At 47.2% G+C, this 18,048-nt stretch overlaps 8 protein-coding genes; 5 read left to right on the top strand and 3 right to left on the bottom strand.

The window, feature by feature from the left end:
* Positions 1-141: 141 nt before the first annotated feature.
* FFUJ_08873 (uncharacterized protein) lies at positions 142-1,165 on the top strand (the record flags this gene model as incomplete). XM_023580378.1 has 4 exons in its annotated part: positions 142-196; positions 265-547; positions 597-1,060; positions 1,119-1,165. The coding sequence occupies 4 exons, from the start codon at positions 142-144 to the stop codon at positions 1,163-1,165; spliced, it is 849 nt and encodes a 282-aa protein (XP_023433163.1).
* Positions 1,166-1,583: 418 nt separating this feature from the next.
* On the bottom strand, positions 1,584-2,666 carry FFUJ_08874 (uncharacterized protein; the record flags this gene model as incomplete). Its single annotated transcript, XM_023580377.1, has 1 exon — positions 1,584-2,666. One exon carries the CDS (start codon positions 2,664-2,666, stop codon positions 1,584-1,586), a length of 1,083 nt encoding a protein of 360 aa, XP_023433162.1.
* A 3,170-nt stretch (positions 2,667-5,836) lies between these two features.
* Positions 5,837-6,514, bottom strand: FFUJ_08875 (uncharacterized protein; the record flags this gene model as incomplete). Its single annotated transcript, XM_023580376.1, has 1 exon — positions 5,837-6,514. The coding sequence occupies one exon, from the start codon at positions 6,512-6,514 to the stop codon at positions 5,837-5,839; it is 678 nt and encodes a 225-aa protein (XP_023433161.1).
* Positions 6,515-7,444: 930 nt separating this feature from the next.
* On the top strand, positions 7,445-8,335 carry FFUJ_08876 (uncharacterized protein; the record flags this gene model as incomplete). The annotated part of the gene is made up of 1 exon (XM_023580375.1): positions 7,445-8,335. The coding sequence occupies one exon, from the start codon at positions 7,445-7,447 to the stop codon at positions 8,333-8,335; it is 891 nt and encodes a 296-aa protein (XP_023433160.1).
* A 72-nt stretch (positions 8,336-8,407) lies between these two features.
* Positions 8,408-9,921, bottom strand: FFUJ_08877 (related to methyltransferase; the record flags this gene model as incomplete). XM_023580374.1 has 8 exons in its annotated part: positions 8,408-8,644; positions 8,702-9,044; positions 9,091-9,142; positions 9,368-9,395; positions 9,442-9,508; positions 9,555-9,596; positions 9,645-9,778; positions 9,832-9,921. 8 exons carry the CDS (start codon positions 9,919-9,921, stop codon positions 8,408-8,410), a joined length of 993 nt encoding a protein of 330 aa, XP_023433159.1.
* A 754-nt stretch (positions 9,922-10,675) lies between these two features.
* Positions 10,676-13,209, top strand: FFUJ_08878 (uncharacterized protein; the record flags this gene model as incomplete). XM_023580372.1 has 4 exons in its annotated part: positions 10,676-11,097; positions 11,148-11,203; positions 11,250-12,006; positions 12,081-13,209. The coding sequence occupies 4 exons, from the start codon at positions 10,676-10,678 to the stop codon at positions 13,207-13,209; spliced, it is 2,364 nt and encodes a 787-aa protein (XP_023433158.1).
* Positions 13,210-13,782: 573 nt separating this feature from the next.
* Positions 13,783-14,380, top strand: FFUJ_08879 (uncharacterized protein; the record flags this gene model as incomplete). XM_023580371.1 has 2 exons in its annotated part: positions 13,783-14,058; positions 14,108-14,380. 2 exons carry the CDS (start codon positions 13,783-13,785, stop codon positions 14,378-14,380), a joined length of 549 nt encoding a protein of 182 aa, XP_023433157.1.
* Positions 14,381-15,579: 1,199 nt separating this feature from the next.
* Positions 15,580-17,398, top strand: FFUJ_08880 (related to HOL1 protein; the record flags this gene model as incomplete). XM_023580370.1 has 5 exons in its annotated part: positions 15,580-15,661; positions 15,718-15,947; positions 16,001-16,252; positions 16,307-17,092; positions 17,150-17,398. The coding sequence occupies 5 exons, from the start codon at positions 15,580-15,582 to the stop codon at positions 17,396-17,398; spliced, it is 1,599 nt and encodes a 532-aa protein (XP_023433156.1).
* Between the last annotated feature and the right edge of the window lie 650 nt (positions 17,399-18,048).

Genomic DNA, 18,048 nt, shown 5'->3' with positions numbered 1-18,048 from the left:
ATTCGCATGAGATCCGTCCGGTTGTTCCTAGTTGGGCTTACAAGATGATGAGCTTCTGAATCTTACAACAGAGCATCTCTCAATTTCTCGGCCTATTTTTGTATATAAATTGTACTGCTTGTCTCTCATATCCTTCATACAATGTCCCCCGATCTGCAAGATCCTGCCAATAGGAGAGCTTCCTGTGATCAGTGCAGTATGTCCACCTTTGCCGCTTACACTTGGGGTCCAAAATTATGTTGCGCATGCTGATCAATCTGCAAGGACAAAAGAAGCTCAAATGTGACGGGAGCTATCCATCTTGTGGAAGATGCTCTACTCTCGGAGAGCTGTGCAAGTTCTCAGCACGTATGCCTATGGGAAGACCTAAAAAGAGGAAGATAGCCTCCGAGAATGAAGGCCAAGAGAGCAGTGCGAGCAGGACATCGCCTTCGACTTTGGCGATGAGTATTGGGAGTGATAATGGAAGTGATATGGGACGAAGAGGGAGCTTCGATCCGTGCCAACACATGTCTGAAGATGCTCCGTTGGATCTGATACCTCTTGGGTGAGTCGACTGAATCGTCACCTTGATGGCCAGGCTGACTCAGATTTAGCAACGAGACAAATGTTGATCCGAAGTTGTTGGCATTTGAATCTGATCCAGGCCAACAGACTTGCGCCTGTCTTGCGAGCTTATACTTATCACTAGAAGAAGTCCGAAAAGCAGATGACTTACCCTTCACAGCACGCTTATCTGTTCTGCGGCATTTGACGACCACGGCAGCAGGGATCATACAGTGTCAAGTATGTCCAACAAAGTTTCTATGGGCAATGCAGAATGCTCAACTCCTCAACACACTTATTATATCCTTGGCAGAAGGATATAAAAAGATCGTGAAGTCAGTTGAGGATGAAACGAAACGAGCTCAGGATGCCAGAGAATCAAAAGAATTATGCATAAGTGAAGGCCAAAAGCTAGAGGCACCGTCACAAAACGACGGCTTGGGATTCTCGCTGAGCCTGGACCCTCAGGATTGGAAAAGCATTGCGAACAAAGCTATCAAATCCGAGCTTTTCGGTACGCCGCATTCGAGTTCCATGTCATTTGTGGCGATGTTGCAGTTGATGGAGGATAGACAGAATTTGTGGCATTCAGGAACGAGTCATGTACCGCCGGGTATAGGACATCGGTTGGCGCATCAGATGCATGATAAGGATCCGCATTGTGTATCCGTTGTCAAGCATACGAGGGATATGATAAGTCACTTACTGACGGATGTTTGAGTTGTTCGATACACAAGATCAGGAGCAATGAATTTGCTCTTTCACCTATTCACTTTGAATATACTATCCCAAGGTGCAGTGAGATGCATCGGCTATACATGACAAAGGAGGTCCAGTAAGATATAAGTCGTATGATAAACCAGAACATACTCTGAATCGATCAAGGGAAGGTAACATGTCTATACTGAGCTTAAACTATCTACATGGGAGACTCGATGGTTAAGCACAATACCTAGCTTCCAGCAAAATATGACTTTTCCAAGTTTTCATGCTCCAACTCGAGGAATGTATTCACAGCAAATGACTCAATTCCCTCCTTAATCCTGCTTTTCCTGATCCTCAACACCCTTCTGGCTAATAACATGACCGTTGTACTGGGCTCCATAGCGAACATCACCTGGGTCAGCCGAAGGGTAGGGTGCCGTTGAAGGATTCATGAAAACATAGCCATTCATATCAGGCACAGTAGCACCGGTGGGGTCCCCTTCGAACACGTACTTTCCGCCGTTGTATTGATTTCCAGCTCCGTATTTGCGAGGTCCCTTATGGAACGTCGGGGTCGTGTTCGATCGTACTGGCCTGTTCTTTTGGATTTCCTGAGATAGTTTGCCATCGCCCTTGAACAAATCTCCGTTGAACTGATCGTGACCTGGACCTGCAACTGCGTTGATGTAATGTGTTCCCATGCTGTATCTGTCGGTATGGTCGCTTGGCTGTTCGGGCTGGGAGGCAGACTGATCGTCAGGAGAACCGGTCGAAGCCTTGGTATGGGAATAGGGATGCTGGTTTGGAAATGGATTCGTGGCCATGGTGAGCGACAAGAAAGATCGCTCGTAGCGGTCGTAGAGATATAGAGATTCGAGATCAGGAGGGATACGTGGGACACTTGGCGGATGGGTAGTTTCTGTACTTTCGCGCGAAACAAGAGGGCCTGCAATGGTTTCAGAAGAGGATTGGGAGCAACTATAGTTAAGTGGCCTCTTCTCGGACATGATTTGGATGTCGGTCTGAATCTGATACAAGGCTTTGGACTGTATTTGCTCAATTGCCAGGGACAGATTGCTCTTCTGTCTCTCAAGCCTAACAAAGATATCGAGAAGGTCTTGTTCTCTATACAAGAAGCCCCAGGTTCGGAGTACCCGTCCCTTGCGAAGCAAAGAATTGAGACAGTTGTTGTTGATTATGAAAAGAAGAGCATCAGTCTGCGTGCCAATCTCAGGCGTTTGAAGAAGGGGGTTCTCAGAGATGCTGGTAGAAATGCTCTGAAGTTCTTGGAGCTGCTCATGATATCGTTTCAGCGTCGAAGCACCCCCTTTTATCTTTCTCATGACATCTATCAGAGAAAAGCATGCTACACCAAGCTGGGTCGCTGACGCCGCGACCCCAAGAATCTCTGCCATGATAGCCTCAACTTCGAAGACGAGGCAAGCAAAATCGTCGCGGCAAAAAGCGGTGAAGATGTCCCAAGAGCCGTGAATAGCTACATCGACAATGATATCGTGCTTTGGATTCAATGGTGTGGTGCGTCAGAATGCAGGAGAAGTTATGGTTGTGCTAACGTGGCATAAAATTAACCGTAGATAATGAAAATTGTGAAAGGTGCGACCGCAAACAAAGGCCAAGATGTGAGTACGGCATCAAGATTTAGGCATCATTGTGAAGAGGAATTGTGAAAAAAGTGTGAAAGGTGGACAGCAGAGCCTCATGTGTCAGACTGCGTTGAAACCCAAGACAGCCAAAGGGGGCGAAGCAGAGTTACACGACAGAGCAAGGCTACCAGTCTAAAGACTCTGATACGTTAGTTATGAGGCGGTCTGGAAGTAACATGAAGATGTTCATCAGGATGATGGGAGACTTTGGGAATGCTCGTGAAGTCGAGACTTGCACTTTGGGGAGGTGGCGTCGGATCGGGTATTGATTTTCGTCTCAGGAGGGTAGAAAGATATTTCAAGCTGTTGATGAAGCGTCGGAGAGTAAATAGAGGACTTTCTGTGATGATCAAGTTCCAGGGTGCTTGCTTTGGTGATGAGCCTCAAGTCCAATGGTTCTAACATCAAGGTTTCGGCCTCTGCAAGGAACTCGTCTATTGATGTTGGGTTGGGACGTTTCTGGGCAGCGCTAAACTCTGATAAACACTCATCTGGGTCCTAGAATTCATGAAAACGGCCTTTGCAATGGTATGGAAACCCGGGACCTGGATATCTCAATGTGAAAGAGTGATTCTTTGGGGGCCGATGGAGAGAGAGCCACAAAAGGGAGGGCACTCAACGTCGACCGCCTTCAGAGTCAAATGCAACGTGTTGGCCTTCCCCCAGAGATGAGATCAAAAGAAGGGGCTAAAGTGTCTGATGTGTTGTGCCAATTCCCTGGGCTGCGCCGCTTGTTGGTTTGATCGTGCCCAATACGAACGGACTCACCTGACAGAGAAAGATGTTGACGCCTTCACGGGAACTCCGAGAAATTTGAGAAGGACCTCAAAGTGTTCTTGAAGGACAGATTCAACTTGGATGATTTTGTTAGACATTGTGGTGCTGTTGAGACATGCCATCGATGTACTGAATACCTGAGGCCTGCAAGAAGGAGTGACTATCACGCACATATTCACCTGCACACCCTTTACGCAGCCAACAGCATATGCGCATGAGTACAGGGAGGCGACCAACAATGTATTATCAGCATCTGTACAATTGAGCGCATTGGAGTTGGTTAAGCTAGTGTTAGTGTTACTGCGTAGGAACACCCGGACTAACTGAGTTTCTGTAAATGCTTAGTTGCTACTCATTATCGCCATATTGATATCGATGCTAAATGAATCGGCAACGTTCTCATTTCTTAGACGGAGTTCTTGCCATAAAGTTAATAACGTCATTCTTGGGACATGGCCGCCTTCGAGGCCACAATCAAGTAGCCATACGGAAGACTGCATATGCACAAGGGTCACCCTTGCAGAAGCGCAAAAAGCCCTCGGCTGTGGTCCACGCACAATGGCACAATTTGCCAAATGGAACTCGTCCTCCATACATCCATCACACCATCACGACCAGAGCGGATGCAGACCCGTCCATGGTGGGTATGACTTCTCCTATTAAGGATGGTGATGCCTCGGCATCGGCGAAACACCGACCAGCTGATACCAAGAACAGAACACTCAGCATTGGCAGCATTAGAACCGATCCTCACATTGGAGCTACCTCCACTGGAAACGGAGATCAAGTCAACGGCAATCAGACTCATACGCAGACTTACAGCAACTCGCACAATACAGTGGTCAACTTGAGTCTTATCAGTCTTAATATAGACTCTGCAGACCTCCTGTGTACCCTGGGCCTGTCTGTACTACTACAAACTTTGGGGGTTCCGGTTCCCCGGGGACAGGGCCCCTTGAGCTACGAGCCTTTTGTCGTTGTGGCGGCAGGCTTGGCATCAATCAAGCTGTAAGTGAAGATTATCGATGTCAAGGCAAAGCCATACCTGGGCAATAGTCGATGCAATATTGTAGGCAACAAGATCGCTGACACGAGGTACTACATGAAGCTTCAGGCTCCTGCGTGGACCACTCACCAGTTGAGTATGCAGTGATTCATACATGGAAGCGGCTAAATCGCTCAACCATTCGTGCCGAGCCGTTATCGTCCGTGCTCGTCATGAGATCAGAGCAACGTGTGTTGGCTGAGACTGCTGTCTCCGAATACCCCTCACATGAAGACGAATAGGAAAGTCGAGGGATGGATGAGTGAAACTACATTACTCAGGGAGGTTTGGATTGTTGCAATCCTCTATCAGTATGAGGGATGACTAAAATAAAAGGAAATGATTGCGGAAGAAAGGTTAATTACTGCTCTTTTGGAAGTTTTTAGCGACGGATTATCTTATCTTCACTTCATCGTACATATTCTAATTACAGCACATTCACATCAACCATGTCTCACTAAGACACCCCTTTGGCTGTCAGATCGATGCCGGAGCTGAACAATCTATTGGTCATTTATGATAATGAGGCCTGCCTGGAGCTTGCATACGTCACGCAGCCACTCCCATTTAATATTTCAGCTGATGCAAGTACGTCTTCGATTATGGTATGCATGCCATCAGATGTCGCCTGTACAGTACCCTTTGACAGTTCGCGGGATTGATCTCTATAACTACCCCTGAGCGTGTTTTGTGGTTGAATATGTGCGATCTGATTTGAGTCATTTTGTTCTCTCTTTGCTCCTTGTGCGACTCATGTGCTTTTCCTCCGCACAAGCGTTGTGCTGATTGTGATGTTTGATTGATACAACTGCTGCCATTCGTCGAAGCCACTGTCGTTGATAAGGCTTCGAATTCCTCTATTGATACGAGTTTTAGTTACTTCCAAGGAATCAAAAACAAAAACACTTGTATTTATATGTATATGATAAATATTAGAAGATTTTGCTTATCATGCGATTGACAATCATTTTCGCCTTGATAAGGACGGAAGAAACATAAACTTGTCAATATAAAGAGATTGCAACAAACAGACTACCTGGCTTGAAATTTATAAACAATATGAAAAATGAGGCCAAGATGAAAATAACAATAAAGTAATCTAGCTAATAGACATTCGAGCGTAAGATGCCCTTGGGGTTGCTACTGGAGCAAACCAGGCACGGTTCCTCTCATCCCAATACTCCCTTTGTTGACGCATCGGGTTATATCGCCACCATCTGCCATCAGCCTCGAAGATGGGCCTTGGAAATGGATCCTGCTGTCGTCGAAGGGTATCCAAAATCTGTCTGACAGCGAGCAGTGGCGTTGACTCGGACTCGACGTAGTCAATAGCATGCCCAGGAACCTGGTCAGGGAGATTCCAATTCAGGTTCTTGAGAACCAAATAACAAAAATGCTGACAGTTGTTGGTGACCATATGATATGAAGGGGGGTCACCAGGGTGTGAGCGTGAGTTGCCAGAAAAGAAAGCACCATGAACTTCATCCCCAGCTCGCTTCAGTCTCGATGCTAGGACGACAGCACCGGGGACGACAAAAGCCCGGAACCTAGACCGGGTTCTTGTAGGAGTAAAGCTTTCAAGATGGACAGTACAAGAGACGACTCTCTGTCTGGTATCTTTATTGACTCTGATATGGACAATTTTGCCCTCTGGGCTCCCGTCAACACTAGGAACAAAGAAGGCCCAGTGTTGATCGCAACCACCTCGAGGGCCAGTGAACTGCAGAAGATGCAAGTTCCGTGAGGTAGTAGAACGCGAGGAACCAGATGAAGACATTGATTCTGTTTGAGTCTTATTCAGATAATAGGTGATGGATAGAAGGAAAAACTATCCAGTTTGAAGCAAAAGATTGTAGTATATAAAGAGTAGATGTTTATGTGATTCAAAATGAGTAAACTGAGGAAGCATGAATAGCGTCTTCTGAGGTATCGACAAGCCTTTATATATCTAAACCAGCTCTTCATCAAAATGAACCGTCTTATAAATAGAAATGTTTTGCTCTGCAAACCATATTGCGTCGTGCTTGTGGGAAGCCATCAACGCGAGCTTGAAGCCTAAGCGCTGGAGTTTTGAGTGTTGGTTGTGTTATACAGCAAGATGGATGCTGTTTCAGGCTGATGGCCCCCAATGGGCCATTCATAGCTCCGCCCATGGATTCCTTGTTAACTCGTATGGTTCTTCGAGTGATGCGTATTGAAAAATGTGCCTTTCGGACGTTCGAGGCATTCGACTCAAGTCTTGTCTCTACAACATTGCCATCTCTGCTTGGTACGACAACAAGTCTCCAATTCAGACCGCGAAAGACATGTCATGTAAATGAAAGGCTAGTAAGTGTCATTATCTAATCATTCATTAAAGGGCCCCTTCCCTCAGAATATCAGCTCTCACATTCAACTTATGTGCCGTGTAAGCGCTCAGTTCAATTCTCGATGGCCGGACCAATCATTGCTCGCATCTGTTTTTACAGGTACCTGCAAGCGCTAAAAAAGGCCCGGCCAAGTAGTCGCGCGGCTAAATTCGGCAGATTCGGGGGCCTGAATCGCGTCAGCCAACTTGACCATCAACAGACAAGCCCGGGTGCACATTCGACGCTGAAGGTGCGAGCTCTGAACCCCCCAAAACAAATCTTCTCACCTAAGCTCCCATATTTCTCAAACTCACTTTTATCTGTTTCTGTTCTGTCTCAAGGGCAAGGCAGCGATCAGTATGTCCAGCACCACCAAAGCAGAGCAAGATGAGCAAATTGACTCGGAGCCTGAGAAGGAAGATATCACGGATGGCAAACTGCCCAAATATTTAAAATGCAGTTATCTTGACGCCGTTGTTGGCAAAGAGATACACAACTACTGGGGAAACCGAGTTTTGGAACATACCAACTCCCATGGCGAAGTACTCGCACTAAAAGTCAGCAACCCAGATGGCATTGACCGCGCTCAAGCCGACATGATGCATTACGCCGCAACGCATGGCGTGTTAGCACCCAAAGTCCGCGGAGTCTATGATGTTATAACCAGACGGCCTATTGCACGTGTTATGATCAGTGAGCGTGTCCCTGGTGTACCGCTCGTTGATGTATGGCAGAACATGTCTCAAGCTGAGCAGGCTTCCATCAAAGAGCAGCTCCGAGCTCAGATAAAACAAATGCGTACTTTGATACAGCCTTACATAGGCCGTATCGACAAACAACCTACCCGCAACATATACAACACCACATTTGTTAGGCATTGTGGCCCCTTTGAAGACGAGGAGTCTTTTGATGAATGGTGTCTGGCAAGACTGCCAGGTGGAAGCTTTCAACGCTGGAAATGGAAGAGAGTCCTCGAAAAGCAAAGACGTAAATCAACTGGACGTTTCGTTCTTACTCATGGTGATCTTTCACCGCGCAATATCATGGTTGATGGAAGTACCATCACAGGGATAATCGACTGGGAGCTGAGTGGGTTTTATCCAGAGTATGTGGAATATGCGGTAGCCATGGGTCTTGGCCCAGGGATAGAAGAATGGTGGGTTCCTGTATTGAAAGAGGTACTGGAACCATGCTCGACAGACCTAGTAAAGTTCACAGAGCTTATAGAAGAAAGAATGGGATCTTACTAGGCTATTTAAAGTAAGGGAGAGTTGTTATAATATGGACTTGTACTAAAGCTTTACCACACTACCTATATCACTTTATTTTTTTGGTTTCTGAGCCCAGACAGCCTTCTGCCGATAATAAGGATGCATAGTCCCCTGTCTCAACTCCCTTCTTAGCATCGAGATATACACCTCGACCTCCGCTCTAGTCCAGCCCTCCACCGTGTTCGCCATGAACAAGACGTAACCTTCAATATCCTGCTCAAGCGTAGCCTGAGCATACTTGCCAATTTCCTTCATCCTGGGATCCTTTGGCCAACCTCCAATGGGGACCTATCGGAGAGAATTTGTAAGTGCAAGCCAAACGGCCACAGAATGAGAGTCACTCACCTTGAAGTCACGTTCCTCAAGATTAACAAAACCGGCCTTCTCCATAGCAGATCTCTGCACTCCATCTTCAACGATCGTGAACGAACGGCCGATCTTCTTACCACCCTCAACGAAGAACTTTCCCCACTGGTGCATAGCGCTCTTCTCAGTGATACTTCCGTCATCGCAGTCCATTCTGGAAAGAGCCTCGTGGCTTTCTATATAGCCACCCGGCTTGAGACACCTATACGCTTCTTTGAAGAGCTGGTCCCAGTCTACGATACTGCCGACAAGCCAACGGAAGTGGATGTAATCCTGCGAGTTAGGGGCGAACGTCCACTCTTGGGTGCAGTCTTCGATATCGCTAGCGAAGTATCAGATATGTCTACAGTCATGGTTAGGTCTCTTACAATCTCAAGTTGGGAGGGATCCAGCCCGGTTGAATTGGCGATATATCGGTGCCTATTACTTGCGTGTCTGGAAAGCTATCCGCGAAACCGCTGCAGAATCCAGTTAACAGAGATTCCATAGCGGCAAGGATAGAGATACTTGCATAGCCCAGATGCCTAGGGAAAGTTCATATCAGCTCAAGTTCGTCGAGAGATTAACCTGGACCACTTCTGCACATATGTAGTGGACTTTATGGCCAGAAGCCAGGCCGCGCAACATTATCACTCTGGAGCTTACCTGTCCCTGTTCCAATATCGACGACACTCTGTACTAGTCAGCAAGGTATTGTATGACTATCAACAATAACACACCTTGATATCCTTCGCAAGAGGCGCAAGGTGCAGCGCACCGTCCAAAACCAGCGTCAAAACATGATGGCTACGCGCATTAGCATCCATCATCAGCTTGCGATCAGTAAACATACTTGATATCCATCGATTCGTTCTGCTTCTCGTCATTCGTTCCCCTACATCTATTAATCCCGTACGTATCGTCGACTCTTCCGATAACTTACCAGTACTGCGCATTGCCGATATCGTGGTGATATGTTCTGCCGTTGATGTTCTTATACTCGAGAATACTTGAAGTAATTGATGCAGTCGACTCGGTATTATCGTCTCTCAGAGCAGAATCCGTGTCACCCAACTCCTAACTTCTGATCAGTGGCGTGATCGTGGTCTTCGAAATCATATCACACGAACCTCAGCTACCTCAGCCCAATGCTCAGGAGGGAGAAGACCAGAGACGTCTGTAGCTGCTTGAGCAGGCCCAGACTCATTTGAGTCAGTCATATTTGCACTGTAGGGCTAGATGAAGGGGTAAAAATTGAAGAGTAAAGTATATACCTACGTTGTTTGTCTTTGCTTCGCCATGGAACCAACACGTACGTTTGAATTGCCATGCCACGCTTCGCATACCGGATATGGTCCTGGAACCCGAAGATATACGGCACAGTAAAGATATCCTGGGTCCAGTCCTATGGGATCCTTTGATGGAGTTGTAGTGCATAATAACTGGGTATACTACCCCTACAAGTGCCTGCTATTCTGGCGTGGTCAACTCCACAATTGTTCAAGTATCGCTAAATGTTCAATTCTCACCTCCTCTGTCGTCTCAAATAAGAAAGAGAGGAGTGCTTGAGCATAAGGATAACATGAGGGCAACATATGGCTAGAGAGTTTAGATTTCCTCTATACAGCCGCTATGTGAAGGCGTAAGGACTACAGGTACTCTCTAAACAGTTGGAGCTGGTAAGTAAAACCATCACAGTAATAGATACGGTAGTCCAGCAAGGAACATGTCGGATTTCATTGGATTCTTTAACTGAAGTAACCCAAGATCTCGCCTTGTAGTTGCATCTGACACGAAGTTCAGCCCTAAAGATAATCGACCTAATCTAACAGCGCCACGTGTTTCACATGCAGCCCATTCAGCTACCCCTCTATTCAAGATCACTTCGGTTCATAAAGGACAATATGAAGTGTTTAGAATCAACAAATCAAATGCTGTGTCTATAACAAGCAAATCTCAGGCCAGGCAGTCTCCATGGCTGATCCACTATCCATCGGGGCCAGCGTCCTGGCATTTATTGGGCTCGCCGACCGCATCATCCGTACGTGCAGATACTGCATTGAAGCCGTTGAAGATGCGCCGAAAGACATTCAAATGGTCCTAGGCGAGGCTACTTCACTAAGAGCTATTATTGATAGCATTGGCGAATCAAGTGCCACGAGCCTTGTGCCCAATCTTCACGAACAAAATGGACCTATCAAGTCTTGCCACAGCTGTCTTGCCTCTCTTGAGGCTCTTCTGCCAGACACCATTGGCCAATACAAGACAGGCAAGAGGCGTAAACTAACACTGGTTGATCTCGCATGGCCTTTGAAGCAATCCAAAGTTAGGAAGCTGTTGGCAGAGATATCTCACCACAAGGCTACCTTATTGCTGGCTATGTCCGGTGATATGAGGTAGGTCTAGAGTCGCTTTGCCAAAGTTGTGGTTAACAGATTCTATCTAGTCGAGACCTGAAGGAAATCAAAACAGGGATCGAAAGACTACAAGGGACAATCTCAGGTTGGCGATTCTCATTGATGCCTGGCCTGAACTGACGTCTTCAAAGAGTCCGAAGCCCGGGAGACCATCCGATGGCTTGAACGAATAAATCCATCGTCTCTCCACAACATAGCGTTTAGCAAACATGAACCCCTGACAACAGCCTGGGTCAAGAATTCTTCCCAGTGGAAGGCTTGGGTGTCATCAGCCTCTGAGACGAGACTCATTTGGATACATGGGCTACCTGGTGCAGGCAAAACAGTTCTAGCATCATACGTCATCGAAGAGCTCGAGAAACTGTGTGAGCCCGCCAATGGTAGTGTTTGTAGCTACTACTACTGCCATTACTCACATAATCAGGACGAAACGGTGCCATTGATGAGCTGGGTCATTGCCCATATCTGTCGACAGATCAATTGGATACCAACTGAGTTAAAACGACTTCATGGCCATGGCTGCGAGCCTACTATCGTGGACCTAGGAGTTGTTCTAGAGGTAGTCCTACAGCGGCTAGACAGTCTTTATATCGTTATAGATGCTGTTGACGAGAGCACTCCTCGGGAAGAGCTTCTGTCGTTGATTGAGACTTTGACAGTCGATAAGCGGTTTGAAAAAATCAGGATATTAGCAACAAGCCGGCAATACTTTGACATAGAAAGGTCTTTGGGTGAGATATCAGAAAGAATATCAATGTCAAATACAATGGTAGACGCTGATATTAGACGGTTTGTACACGCTCGACTAAGGTCAAGTCACCGACTGAAGAGATGGCACGAGCGATTCGACGAAATTGAGGAAGCTCTAGCTACCATGGCTAAAGGAATGTGAGAGCTCTCTTTCACTATGATATGATTTAAAAAGTTCCTCACTTTCGACTGAGCTAACTTAAAGCTACAAGGTTTCGATGGGCTGAATGCCAAATTCAAGCTATAGAGCGACTTCGCGACCAATCGAAACTACAGCAACTTCTTTCTAACTTGCCCAAAGATCTGAGTGAGACTTACGTCAGAATCTTCAGAGCAATACCTCAAGATGAAAGACCGCTCGTTCGTCGTGTCCTCACTTGGATCATCGGCCATTCGCAGGCTGCTTGGCTCTACGACGTTGGCGTCAACGCGAACTTGCTTCTGTCGGCTGTTACCTATGAGCATTTCGGATACGAAATCGAAGGTCAAAACTCCATCATAGACTTTGAATACCTGCAAGAGATATGCAGCTGCCTCATAACAGTTCGATACGTTCCCGGGGATATTTTCGATAGCCAACATGAAGATTCTACTGGATTACAGGCTAGAGAAGCAACTGGTGGACAAGATCTCTATGTATCTCTCGCTCACTACACAGTTCTGGAGTTCTTAGTATCGCCGCATGTTTTTCAACCCAACTTTGCATTCTTCGCCATGTCTCCCGAGCTGATTCGACTGAAATTCGCAAAGAGCGTCCTGAAACAAGCCCTAGCGGCTGATCCAGAAGGGACAAATACTGATTGGATCCACGACCGCGAGGCCTATTGCCTCACACTCGGCTGCGCTTTGTATATACATGATATCCTAGCAGATTCTGATCTCCAAGACCTCTTCTTACGGTATATCAATCCTTGTTCTCCGCACTATTCGCGCTTCGAAGCCATTCAGTCGAAGATTGTGCAGAGCGATGAAAACTCTAGCTGCTACTTCCTCCGACACATCCCAGCTCGATTCCACTGCTCAGCAACAAAAGACACATGTTTTGGGTCAGCTGCAGCATTGATGAATCTTCTTTTGCTCCGGCATCAGTCTATTCAAAAGGGGCTTATGCCGATGATTAGAAGGTTGCTCGAAGGGAGACCTGTACAAGAGCTTCTGAATGTTAGAGTGACAGCCACGTTTCTTGATGAAGCTGATAAGGATTTGGATGAGAATGGGAGTCGTTTATGTCAAAACACATTGAACGGAATGGTCTGGGAGATAGTGCAGTGGCGGCAAACCTTTCTAGATGATGAGGAGCTTGCTGAATCTTTTGATATGCTATGGCGCCATTTGGGGTAGATATACTTCATCTATCTATACGATAGGGATGAGTATTAAGTTAATGATTATATTGATACTCTATCAATAAGGTGGTTGCAGAACTGTAGGTTCTGAGCCTTCTATCTAACCACGTAACATGTTATATACTCTAAAGCCATGATATTGCCACTACTCGCCAAACTAGACGAACAGTGTCATTTTTGAGCTGGGACTAAATTCCCCATGCTGCTTCAAGCTCCTAGCCACAAACCTCAACTCCAAATAACATGTCTAGATCACAAGAACGATCTGGGAGATGGGATGCGATAGATCTTTCTTGACTATGGGGAATCTTCGGAATTTTTCGATGTATCATGGCGCTATTTGGGAGAAATACGAGACTGAAAGTGTTAATATTAGATAGGAATGAATATCAAATAAATGACTCTATTGATAGTTTAATGTTAAGATTTGTTTGCAGAGCAACTCCTTGTTTCCGCTCACGTGACATGTCACATGCCCAAGAGGAATTTGTTCCGCGCCATGATAAGAGCAATTTTTCGACTTTTAACTCGTAGCGAAATCGCTGAGCGATAAGGTACCTTTATCAAAATGAATTTCTTCAACCCGTTTTCGCGACAAGGGGCTCAATGGACGTTTGTAGGCCGTACATCGTCATTTCCAGATGTAGACGATGATGCAGGCAACTTGGCAAAACATCGCCTGTGTAACGGAAAATCAATACCAGGCTGCAAAGCATTCCACATACCGAAGGAAGACGTCTCTTCGTCAAAAGAAGTTCCCGTCGGCGATGATTCTACGTTGGAGGCACTTGTGAATCAGGTGCTTGTATTTCAATACAAAGGCAAATTCCATGCAATCGACCATGTGAGCAAATGTTGATAAGAAAATTATTTGCAGGGGCTAACAAGGGTAGTCATGTCCACATAGCCAATACCCTCTTTCAAAAGGGACACCGTTCGACATTGAGGACTTTGGCGTTGTACTGAGCGCTGGAGTGTCGTGTCCCAACCATGGTTGGTCCTTCGATCTGTTCACTGGCATGTCAGATCGAGGGAACTACAGACTCCAGACCTGGGAGGTGGAGATCAGGGATATAAAAGAAACGGAATCCACTGATACAAAAGAGAAGAGTGACTTGTCTACGGATAAAGAAGTTTGGGTCAGGAGGAAGCAAAGGATTGGCTGAAGCGATGCCAGAGGGTTCGCCTGGCGCAGGATAATGGCAGGTGTTGATGAATGCTCTGGGTACCAAGGAAAATGCATATCATGAGCGGGGATAAGCGAGGATGCACGACGATTTTCTCCAAAGCCAGTCACGGCTACCAATTCGGCACTTGACAGGTTTGACTATGGATTCCAATTTTTCAAGTCATCCTCCTGTACAAGTCAAGGACAAGCCTGGCGCGTCACTTTATTCCTTTTATTTCTTGATTACGAGATACAAATAACCTACAAGAGGATTATTCCTTCTCCCTGCAGCCATACACAGGGCCCAGCCAGTCCAACTAGAAGATCAGAGTCCTCGAGACGGAAGGCCGAGAGCTTTACGCTAGGACGCGACAGAAAAGAGCATGAAATACCAGCCTAGGATTTATAGAGGGAAGACTTTGCAACATCGTGAGTTTCCTAGTCCTTTATCGGAGGGCCGAGGGTCCTACTCAAGTCAAAACCGCGGCGTATGAATTGTTTCATGGCGACAGTGAGCGTGACGAGCGGACAACCCGATGACTTACGGAAGACCCGAAAACGGATGGAAAACCCGCAATTCAGCGGATGGCTCGGGAGTAAAAGATTTGGAGTCTGACGCCCTGGATGAGTACTGGCTGGGTTACTGTGACCGATTTTCTGGTCGCTTTGCTTACAATATCTGTGTGGGATGGACAAGCGAGGGTTAACCGGAGATACACTATGCAGACACCAGAATCTGGTTATCGAACAGACTCATGCCATATCAGATCATCGGCCTCGCAACGGCATTCCTCCCAAACTAACTCCATGATTTTGATCGATTTTGAACTGGCTATTACCTAGGATGTGAAGTCCAATTGCAACATTCCCCTCATTCCCCATCACCAATATCCCACGTCCCGAGAGGGCCACCGGGAAAGTGGAGGGTACCCCGACGCCATCACCAAAACCACCAACTGAACACTCCCAGATCAAGCTAAGCTCGCAACGCCACCAAAGTATCTGATCTATCTGGTTGGTTCGTGGGGCAAACACCCTAGTGATCTAGATTGCATCTCGGTTACAGACTTTCACAGGTCCCATGGGGTAATCCGGGGTAACGTGGAGGAGGACTGGGGAGTGAGGAGTACTTAATTGACCATGGCCTACGACTAAAAATTCCAAAAACATCACCCCTAACTGCAACATTGAAAAAAGATGGTCTCCTTCAAAGAAGCCTTTGGCCTGTCCTCGCTTGAAGTCGAGGTTGCGACGCCTCCTGGCACAGTCCAGATTCACAGTGAGAATTTCTGCCCCTTTGACGCGTGGAGATCTTGAGACTAACGGTGAAAAAAGGGGAGCAGGAAGATGCAGGCCATGTGGTTGTTAGCGGCCATATGACGGATGATCCTCGAGATCCCCTCAATTTACCGACATGGCATAAAATCGCTGCTCTGTGCGTTGCCTCGCTGTATGGCTTCGTCGCGAATTACACAAGCGGTGTCATCGCGCCTGCTTTTAACCTATGGCCCATGTTCTTTCCGAAGGATCCGAGAACGATCTCTGAACTCACCAAGTTGATTGCTGTAAGTATCTCTGTTGCCTCACTGGCTGGAGTTCAATGCTGATAGGATGACAGGTCAACATTCTCTTCATCGGCGCGGCTAATATCTGGTGGGTTCCCTTGTCCAACTGGATGGGCCGACGACCTGTCCTCATCATCGCCACGGCAATTCTCACGTTTTGCACTCTTTGGTGTGCGCTTGCAACGTCGTATGAGTCCCTCCTTGTTGCTCGCATCTTCCAGGGTATTGGAGGTGCGGCTGCAGACACTGTTGCCCCCGCTCTTATTGGAGATATGTTCCCTATCCATCAGCGTGGACGAGCCATGGTAAGCACCCTCTACAACGCCAACCAGCAACTAAGTGCTGATAATCTTTGATAGGCCGTCTACACCATCATGCTCGTCGTCGGGCCTCTCACAGGTGGCATCACAGGAGGATACATCGTCTACCAACAGGGCTGGAAGCCCATCTTCTGGGTCTGTCTCGCCCTCTCCGCGACTTGCCTCGTCGGCGCCATCTTCTTCGTCCCCGAGACCCTGTATATACGAAGCGCACCCGTCGAAGGCGTCACGGACCCCGAGACCGAGAAGAATGCCCAGTTTGGCAAGAACGAGCACGTCGAGGATAAGCAGTCCGTCACCGGGGGTGAACAGCACATCACGTACTCGGCCTACGGCTACGTCCAGTCTTTGGGCTTCAGCAAGCCTCGGGGAAGTCTGCTGAAGCAGTTCATCCAGCCCTGGAAGACTCTCGCTTTCCCTGGTACTTGGGTGGTGATGCTTCACTATGCTGGGCTTGTTGGTGGTATCGTCACTATTTCGACCATTGGACCTCAGATTATGGCGAGCCCGCCTTATCTTTGGAAGGCTAATGCTGGCCTGATCAACATTGGTGCTGTCATTGGCGGCGTGATCGGTTATGTGTACACGCACATGCTTGCTGATGGCAGACTTGTAAAGAAGGCCAGCAAGACACGAAACGGTGTGGCCGAGTCTGAAGACCGATTGCCAACTCTCTTCTTCCCTCTATTTATCGCAACTTGTGGCTTTTTGGTGTTTGGATTCTGCGCCAAGAACCCTGGAGGACATACCTGGGTTGGACTCCAAGTTGGCTATGGCATGGTCAGTTTTGGTCTGATGCAGGTTCCATCTGTTGGCTTCAACTACGTGAGTTCCATACTACTCTGAGCTTTGTTTTGATGTGCATACTAACAAATTGTTTAGTTGATCGACTCTTATCACTCCCTGGCAGCAGATTGCTTCACCATGGTCACGATCCTGCGTTCTATTATCGCATTTGCTTGGACGTTCTTTGTAGCTGACTGGGTTCAAAAGAGCGGAGCTGCAGAGCCCTTTGGAATCTTTGGAATGCTGATGGGTATCTTTTCTCTGATGACTGTTCCTCTTTGGATGTATGGAAAGCGTATGAGGATTGCTACGGCAGAACAGGTTCTTCGATGGCAGGGCTACTAGTATGTGCCGTCACAAAGATTTTGCCATTAGTTGTCATGATGGAATGAGTAGTGCATTGTTATCTTATCACAAATTGACCAAATCAATGTGTCTAATCTGACCCACTTCGAGTCTCGTGTCTATTTGTCCTATCGTAATATTGTCAACATAAAAGTGGTCTCATATTTATTGTCATACACAAGTACTGTACTGTACTGTCCCTACCCGGACCACGGTAATCGGAACCCCTCAAGCCAAGACTTTCTTCACGCCAAGGGTTTATCGATAATTGGATTGCGTCCCACTGCCAAGACCCTCTCTGCTCACCGCACAGCCCCCTAACAACTCCTCCCTACAGCACAGTAAGCTCACCACCACCACCAGCAAAAGTCCTATAACCTTGTGAAACACGTTTCAACACCGGAGAATTCCTAGAGGAAGAGGCCTCCTTAGTCAAACAACCTCTCACATCCAATACCCGTCGTGCCGAGCTGTGTATGCGCCATAGCGGGGCCTCGTCAACCGCGCGCTTTTGGATGGAGATGGGATATTCAGGGGTCCTTGTAAGAAGTGGGCTCTTGGTCTGCATTGCATGTGCATTGCAGTCGTGGCAGCTTCAAAATCCTTTTCTCGCGGTTCACTCGGTCTTGGAGGGTCTTGGCTTTTGTGCG

Source organism: Fusarium fujikuroi, chromosome FFUJ_chr07 (genome assembly GCF_900079805.1).
Source record: "Fusarium fujikuroi IMI 58289 draft genome, chromosome FFUJ_chr07".
In the NCBI taxonomy this organism is placed as follows: Eukaryota; Fungi; Ascomycota; class Sordariomycetes; order Hypocreales; family Nectriaceae; genus Fusarium; species Fusarium fujikuroi.
This window is presented reverse-complemented; position numbering and strand designations above follow the sequence as displayed.